Source organism: Ovis aries, chromosome 2 (genome assembly GCF_016772045.2).
Source record: "Ovis aries strain OAR_USU_Benz2616 breed Rambouillet chromosome 2, ARS-UI_Ramb_v3.0, whole genome shotgun sequence".
In the NCBI taxonomy this organism is placed as follows: Eukaryota; Metazoa; Chordata; class Mammalia; order Artiodactyla; family Bovidae; genus Ovis; species Ovis aries.
Genome location: NC_056055.1, coordinates 247,025,669 through 247,034,156, shown reverse-complemented (window position 1 = coordinate 247,034,156; position 8,488 = coordinate 247,025,669). Strand labels below are relative to the sequence as shown.

Below are 8,488 nucleotides of genomic sequence, written 5' to 3'. Positions count from 1 at the left end.
TCTTTCCGAAAATTTCTTTAATGAGTTTATATAAAATACTATTTGTGTTCTGAAATTCCCATCTTTTTAAAAAGCCAATTAGAGTTGAAGTGACGGGAATTATGTCCAAACTTTTTATAAAACAAGAAAAATTTTCAACGATGAATTTTAAAAGAACATCAATAGACCACCTGTTTTGTGAACAGCGGAAAAGCGATTTGCATAATCAGTAAGAAAGCTCTCACGCATGAAGCAGGAGTTTTGTCCTAAGTATCGACTTGACACGGTGTGATTAAGTATAATCTGGATTTCCTGCTGAAGGTTTTACAGGTTTTAGCTACATTGAGAAAAAGTGGTGACACATTTTAATTTATACTATTGAACTTCTATAATTAATATTTATCACGTTTAATAATACTGTTTGGAATGAGACATACTGTCTCGTAATATTTTGCTATAGATACTTAAAATAACAAGCAACGATCACTGGTCAGAAGAAAAAGGTCCCCTCTCGGAGGCGCCAGGCAGGGGAGGAGGGTGAGCGAGGGGGCCGGCTACCCTGGGGGGTGGGCTGCCTGCCTCTGCCTGTGCTGAGGGCTTAGAGCAAAGGCTGCCCGGCCCCTCGGGGCCGCGGGGAGGGGGTGGCAGTACAGAGGAGCCCAGAGCAGGTCCACAGGCCTGGGCTACCCTCCCGGCGGAATGGTCCCCTTGGGCCTGCCCTACAGCACAGCGGCTGCTTGCTCCAGGATCTGAATGAATGAAGGTTTGAGGACAGAGTCCTGGAATCTGGGGCTCAGGAAGGGTTCCATCCGAGAGGCTGGCCTGTTAAGGTTGCAGCAAGAGGGGAGTGGAAGCGCCGTGCAGAAGGAATCCCCGGGTCACCCGCTGGAGCCCTCGTGCTTCCGGAGACGGAGAACATCACTGGTGCCAGGCGCACCAGGGCGACTCCGGTGGGGCTGAGATCAGAAGGCGGGCGAGATTGGAAGCCCCGGGCCCAGACCAGACTCGTGCTGCCCCTCCCTCGCCTCAGCGACCTCCCATCATCCGTCAAGTGCCAAGCAAGCACCTCGGGTGCCCCTGGAGGGGGCATGTGATGCTGCCCCCGAGCCCCAGGAGTCAGCCGCAGCAGGGGACCCAGGGAGCCCCCGACCCCCCACAGCCCGTGTGCGGCTTCCCCAGCCTAGCGTGCCTCTGCAGAACGCCGGGGGCCTGCCGGCCACCACAATGCCCACCTCCGTGCGAGCAGGGTCAGGACTGGCCAGGGGGTGGCCCTCAGCCAGGGGCTCACACCGCTCTCCTGCCACTTGCTTCCCCTCGCTGGGGACATCTGGTCTCTGAGCCCATGGTTCCTCATCACACCAGTCTGACTCAGAGCCGGAAAACAGCAGCGATGGCCCTCCCAGTGACGGCAGATTCTAGACTAGTAAGGTCAGGCCTCTCATACGCCGTGTAAGAGTTACAGCTTCTGGCTTTCAAGTATTACTCCTGACCCTGGGGCTGAACACCTACTAACAATGAGCTCGCTTGTCTGAGCCAGGCATTCTGTCCCCAGGAGCCGAGAGGATATCAGCTTGGCGGCACACCTGGAGGGCTGTCCCTGGCTCCACCCGCCTTCACTCGTCCACCTCCCTCATCTCCACCTGAAGGTCCTTGAAAGGCGCTGCGTCCAAGGGTCTCTCGTTCCCTGCCTCCATCTCAGCGGTGCTTTGCACTCAGAGACGCACCCCCATCTGGGAACTTTCTCATCAGACTCAGGGGAGAGAAGCCAGGACTGTGTCCGGACAGGTCATGCCTGTGCCCAGGTCTACCGAAGTGAAAGGGGATGGGGTTGGGGAGCCCCACCCCATCATGCCCGACCACGTGACGGGCCCAGCTCTTCAGGACAGGCAGGGCGGGGTCTGTGCAGAGGCAGGCCCAGAGAAGCAGCTGCTCATTTGCTGTGTGGGCTCCACACTCCCTCCACCCGACACCTGCCGTGTTCCCCTGCCCCTGCTTGGGGTCAACCCTCCAGCGGGGCTGCCAGAGAGTCGCGTGTCCTGGGAAAGTGGGGCAGGCGAGAAAGAACACAAGGCTGACTGCGTCCCAGTTTCTTTTTATTTATTTATTTTTTGTTTTTTTTTCTCTCTTTTTTTTTTTAAGTATGGAAGCTCAAGTATAAGATGTAGATTTTTTTTAAGCTTTACAAAAAAACAAAATAAAACAAAAACTCCTTTTGCATTCCATAAAAATTGACAGAAAAGCACCTGGCGAGAGGAGCAGGGCGGCCCGCAGGCCCCGCCCCCACCGCGGGCCGAGCTGAGGGCCACCTCTCCTTTCTCCCAGAGCTGTCCCCTGTCCCCCGCCGGCCCCCAGCCCCAAGCAACTCCCAAACACACGTGGAATCAGATTTCCAGTTTTTCTTCTATCTTTCACACACCACAGTTATTTCATAAAATTTTTTTGTTTTACATTTTTTACACCAATGTAACAAAAAGGTGGGAGGGGAGGGAGGCAGACAGACAGTGTATTTTTATGCCGATAAATGGGGGGGGGGGGGGCCGGGACGGACAGAAAACGCGGTCTCTATGGGAATACCGAGTTGTGATAGCAAAACGTGGTGGGGGAAGGAGGTCTCCGAGACCAGGGGTGTTTACCGGGTTTATTCTCGGGAGAGATGGCGCTGCGGTGGCGATGCGAGTTGTTGTGTGGCCTGTCGGGGAGGGAAGGGACGAGGCAGGGAGCAGGAAACGAGTGTCTAAGAAAGGAGCCTGACAGCGCACGGCGTCTCCGGTCAGTGGGGAGCAGAGGCTTTTAACACTGCTGCTTTCTCTTCAAAGCCTCCACCAGGTCGTTCTTAAGAGCTTCTTGTTTTGATTTGTCTGCAAAAGTCTGCACAGACCTGTGGGGTGGAGGGGGGTGGGGAAGAATCATCATGAGCAGGCAGAAGAGGAAAGGAAAAGAGGGAGAGAGCTGCCATGCGGTGCGTCCGGGGTTGGGGGGGCCGGGCGCCCCTCCACCCACGTCGCCTCTAGGAGCAGAGCTGCAAGCCGTGCGGGAAGGTCGGAGGGTGCGGAGGGGCCCAGAGCCGGAGGCTGGCCCCTCAGCACCTCACCCGGCCCTGCAGGGGAGGCCACAGCCCAGCCCTGCCCCAGGCTGGCTGTGACCTGGACTCTGGGCACACGTCACAACATGGGCCTGAACCACAAGTGGCTTCCGCGCCAACTCCTGGATTTGTGGGGAAACGCTCATGTGAGTGCGCAGACGCAGGGGTTAGACAAGGTGAGCAACAGCTAAGCTTTGTGGACACCGTGTCATCTGCTGTTTGTAAGTGATTCCCAAGCACACTTCACTCTCACAAGCATCGCAGAGGAGTCCGAGCATTAGTCCCAATTTACAGATGAGGAAACTGAGGCTCTGAGAAATGCTGCTGGCAATGACCTTAGGGACCCTGGTCAAGGCTCCCCAATGTACAGGCTAACTGGGGGCTTGTTAAACTATGTACAGCCTTTATAGCAGTCTCAAGGCAGTGGAGAGCAAGGGCGGCAGGCTGCCTGGCAGGACCATGGTGGAGCCACAGGAACCTCAAGCTTGACATGCGCTGGCTGTGAAGCCGCACAGGAAGCAGAGACCAGACAATAACCCCTCAGCCAGTGCCAAACGGGGCTTAAGTACAATGAGGTAGGACCAGGAGCATCCATATGGAATGCTGGCTACTGAGTCCTGGGAACACCATGGGAAGCGCCCTCAGAAGGTAAAGAGGGTGGCAGAGACAAGACTCTCAGAGAGTCTGTGTACAGCTAAAAAGCCTCCCATGAGAAATGCTGGCATTTCGGCTGATGCTGTGGGACACACGCTTCTGAGAGCTCGCTTTGCTCTGCGGCAGCTCCCACGGCCTCCTGGCTGGAGCTGTGCTGGCTCCTCCGGGAGAGGCACGCCAGGCCTGGGCTGCACCCAGCACCCCCACCCCCACCCCCGACAAGGAGAAATGTCCAGACGGAGGACCGGTAAGGGACAGGTTAGGCCAGAGCAGCTGGAGGTGGGAAGGGAGAGCGCTTGTTCAGGGAAAGGAGCTCAGGAAGGTCATGGCCAAGCCACCAGGAACCAGTGTCGGCAGGAGGCTGTGTGTGTGTGTCTCAGAGAGGAGTTGCCAGGCTGGGCAGCAGGGGAGGGGGCGCGGGGGTCCCATACCCCCACAGGGCCTGGCCAAGGGGAGGGGTCCAGAAGACCCTAGACCCGCCCCGGAGGCGGAGGGCCTGGGGAGAGCCGCGCTGTATGGTGCGCTTCTGAAGGCAGGGGGACAGCCCAGGCCCGGCGCCGGCGCACCCAGGCCCGGCGGCTGCAGCCACAGCAGAGGAGCCCCCTGGCTGCACAAGGGCCGCCGCCCGAGCAAGCCCCCCGAGCCTCTTCTGGGCTGGGGCCCCGTGTCCAGCTCCCGGGCCTGGGAGGAAGCCCCTACTCCCGGGCTCTGCAGCCCTGCTCAGCTCGGCTTCCCCCCTCCTCTCTGGGGGTGCTGCCGGCTTTTACACATCCGTACCCATCACATGCTCAAGTCGTGTTCTTGGGTGTCGTCCACAAGCAAGACTTTCCCCTCTGTCAAGCGTAAGGCATTTAGGAGGATGGGTGCAGCTCATCGGGGGCGGACGGCGGTGCTGGTCCCGGCGGCTCCAGGGGCACCTGGTCTGGGGGCACCAGGCCTGGCTCAGACATTACAGCCCCACTCCGGGCTTCCCTGGTGGCTCAGACATTAAAAATCTGCCTGCAGTGTGGGAGAGCTGGGCTCCATCCCTGGGTCAGGAAGATCCCCCGGAGGAGGGAATCTTCACCCACTCCAGTATTCTTGCCTGGAGAATTCCATGGACAGAGGAGCCTGACAGGCTACAATCCACGGGGTCGCAGAGTCGGAGACGACTGGGCAACCGGCAGAGGGCTCTTAAGAGACCCAGCTCTGCGTCTCTCTCTTAGACTCAGGGCAGTACACCTCAGATCAGCTGACCCAGGCAACTGTCCCCCGAAAAGGGATCTTTTTGAGCTTCTGGGGTCCTTGGTGGAAAGGTGGCAAAGCTCCGGCTGCACACAGAGCAGACAGAGAGGCCGCCCCAGCCTCCGGTGAAGCAGGCAGCCCCTGGGAGCGGCGTGGGTGACCGTGACCCTGGCCTGCAGGGCCTGCCCCACACGCAGCCCTGCCCGGAGTGCCAAGCACACACACTGCACACGTGATTCGGGCCCTGTTACGCAGGGCGAAGTCGGCAGTTACGGGGCGGCTCCTGGCCGAGCGGACACGGGTTAGTGGTGTTTAAGGGGCTGGCAGGGTCTCGGCGGGCTGGTGAGTCCTGTTTAGTGGGGCGGCGCTCAGGCCTCTCAGGCAGGGTACCTGGAGCGGCTTAGTTATCGGGCTGGATGTGGATCTGGCGCTGCGTCAGCACTTGGGAAAGCTCCCTCTGCAGCTGCAGGAACTTGGGGTTGTCGGGGATAACGTCAACAGATCTACAGAGAGCGCGCAGAGTGAGGGCCGTGGAGGAGCCCCAGCGCGGAGGAAGCGGGGGCCGTGGGCAGGAGAGGGGGTGTCCCTGGGGCGCAGCCGCTCAGGGCTGTGGGCGTCAGGGCCGCGGGGCTCGGGGGGGGTGGCTGTGGCTCTCGGGGGCCCGCCCAGCCCCGGCAGGCTCTCTGCGGCTCCCCTTGGTTCTCCAGCCGTTGCCCGGGATGGTGCAGGCTGACGGGCGTGTCTGGTGTGTCTGATGACGCAGGGGCCCCAGGCCGGGAAGCTCTGAGCAGAGAGGACTCCCCAGGCCCCGGGCTCAACAGCCGGAGGAAAGCAATGCTGCGTGGGGTGAGCAGGGGAGTAAAGCCAGGGGCTAGACCAGGCTCCCCACAGACAGGGAATCAGAAAGGCAAGTCCAGAGCGGGCACCACCCTTACAGCTGTCTGAGAGAGACTGAACTGCCTCCCCTAGGCGGACTCAAACTAGGGCCACCCCAGGCCACTTCCTGCCACTGCCCGGCCTAGAGGGGTCTGTCCACAGGGGGCCTGCAGGGCCGGGGGCCAAGGCCAGGCCAGGCCACGAGCCCCTGGACTCGCGGGGTAGCGACGAGACTCAGACCCCATCCTCCCTGCCTCGGGCCCCCACCCAGCTCCTGGACGGGTGGGATGCCCCCGAGAGGAGTCCCTGCTCTAAGGTCACAGAGCTCGGGGTGGCAGGGGCTGCCTCAGACCCCAGGCTGGGACTCCAAGGCCGGGGCTCTCTCCCCCGCAGCCTCCACTGCCCTCCGTGACCGGGAGGACCCGGGGAGCCCCTGCGCCTCCCTCAGCCTTCGCTGAAGAACCGAGGGAACAAGGCGTGGGGGGGCTGGGGGTGGGGCCCTCTGCAGAAAGCAGAGGCTTTCTCTGGGGCTCTCTCTGGGGGATGCTCCGCTGCCCGAAGCCCAGCCAACTGGGGACCGTGCAACCTGCTGCGTCTTAGGGTCAGACCTGGGGGTCTTCAGGCCCCAGGGCCGGCAGCTACACAGAGAATCTTCAGGCAGGACTGGGACCACGGGACCGAGAGGTGGCTGCAGGAAGGAGGGCACCACGGCCGTGAAGGCGGAAGGTCCCCAGGAGACAAACGGAGGAGCTCGGCACGCACGTCTACCCTGAGAACAAGTCTTGCGCGTGGGGCTTTAGCTCGAAAACCTGCATTACCGACCCTGTCAGGTGGGCACTTCGGCCCTGGTTTGCAGAGGAGACTGGCCCCAGGCAGTGGAGCTGTTGAGCGGTGACCTTGGACCCACAACCCCCATCTCCCAGGTCCCACAGCCTGTGCTCCTGGGTACGTTACCTCAGCCCGTTGACGATGTCCTTTGTCTTCCCGAAGTAGATCTCGTTCAGCGTACTTCTGATTTTATTCTCCATGTCCTGGAAGGGAGGCGGCCAGTCAGGGGCCCGGTCAGGAGGCGCCTGCCCCACGGGCACCCTGCAGTCCCCGCGGCGGCCACACGGGGGTGCGCGGGAGCCCCCGGCCAGGGCCTGGCCTGCCGTTAGTGCGGGAGACGCCCGGGCCCTCCCGCGGGCTCCGGGACAACTCCGCAGAGCAACCCCTTCTTCCGGAGGGCATGGGGAAGGGGGGGTGCCCAGGGCTGGCTGTGGAGGCGGGGCAGGGCTGAGGGCTTCCCGCGCTGAGTCCTCTGGGGGCAGCAGAGGAGGGGCCTCTGGCCCTGAGCCCGGCTCAGAAGGCACAGAAGGCACAGAAGACACCAGGCGGGGCCCGGAAACGGGCGCCGTGCTGCTGGAAGCTGGCGGGAAGCTGCCCGGGAGGCCCCGGGGGAGGCGGCCGCTCACCTCGACCAGGCGCCCGATGTTGGCTATGTGTGGAGAGCAGTCGCTCACGGTCTCATCCTTCTCCATCTGCAAGGGAACGGGAACACGGCTGAGTCGGAGCGCTGGGCGGGGGCGGCTGCCGGGCTGCACAGAACCTGCTGTCCTGGCTGTGGGACGCCCGGCACGAGGGTCCCAGGCCTGTCTCTGGGGGCATCTCCAGCTCCACAACACAGCCTCCCCGGCTCCACGGCAGGAGGGCACTCGCGGGGCTCCCGGCCGTGATGTCACGGTGAGCCTCTAAGGTGCCTGCCAGCGGCGGCCGTGCCTGGTAGCTACAGCGGGAGGGGTGGGGGGGGGCAACAGCCCGGGTGTCAGACAGGGGACCCCAGGCCCAGGCCGAAGGGGCGACTCGCCCAAAGTCACACCCGCGGGGAAGGCAGAGCCCGGGTCACTGCCATGCCCACTTCCCAGCCTGTGTTCCGTCCACTCCTGCTGAAGGCGTGGCCCCTCCTGGGGAGTGCGTGGCCAGAAAGGACGCGCACCATCCACCGCCTACAGCTACGAAAGCACTGCAGGAGAGCCTCCGCTTAGCCATCTGGTGGCCCAGCTCTTGCCTTCCTCTCTGCCACGCCTGTCGAGGGGGCACAGCTCTTTTCTCCCGACTTCCTGTCACTCATCCCAGTATTCTTCTTCTTCTCAATTCTCTCAGAGGCTCTCCGCTATTTTCCAAATTGTCCAAACCAATGACTTTTTTGAACTTGTCTCTTTAGTATCTAACAACGTAGATGGCCCTTCTGCAGGGACGATGGGGGCTCTGGAGGAGAGGTGCCCAGCGAGTTGGTTCTGGCCCAGGGATGAGCCCTCTGAGGGCCGACAGGAAAGGGGAGAAGGCAACGAGGCCCCTGACGTGAACGCTGAGTCACGGCACGACACCACGACTGCCCGCACTTCCTCCCCATGTTCGGGGCTTATTCTCTCCACGATCACACATCTCTCCAGGGCAGATGCAGCTGTGACGCTCACGGGCACCGAGCGGACCACTAGGCGCCCGATGCCGCCCACCCCGACCGGCGCCTGACTGTAGTCACTGTCGCTGAGGAAACAGACCCTGGAGGTGCCCGAGAGACAGGACAGAGATAGGAGCCGGGTCAGGGAGGCGAGAGTGCAGGAGGAACTCAGATCAGTGAGAGCAGAGTGGAGGTGGGCGGCTAACCACCTTCAGAGCCGGGGAGCAGGGCAG

At 61.5% G+C, this 8,488-nt stretch overlaps 1 protein-coding gene across 4 annotated transcripts in view; it reads right to left on the bottom strand.

Moving 5' to 3' along the window:
• Window positions 1–2,360: 2,360 nt before the first annotated feature.
• CAPZB (capping actin protein of muscle Z-line subunit beta) overlaps window positions 2,361–8,488 on the bottom strand; it is a 153,637-nt gene continuing 147,509 nt past the window's right edge. For 2 of the 4 annotated variants that reach the window (XM_027965601.3, XM_042244745.2), the window contains exons 7-10: window positions 7,270–7,335; window positions 6,770–6,846; window positions 5,330–5,442; window positions 2,745–2,857 (exon numbers count right to left, since the gene is read on the bottom strand). In XM_027965601.3, the coding sequence (XP_027821402.2) occupies window positions 5,340–5,442; window positions 6,770–6,846; window positions 7,270–7,335 (246 nt within the window). In that variant the 3' untranslated portion in view covers window positions 2,745–2,857; window positions 5,330–5,339. Of the gene's footprint in view, window positions 2,858–5,329; window positions 5,443–6,769; window positions 6,847–7,269; window positions 7,336–8,488 lie in introns of all 4 variants that reach the window. The other 2 variants (XM_027965602.3, XM_042244747.2) reach the window with 1 other exon arrangement.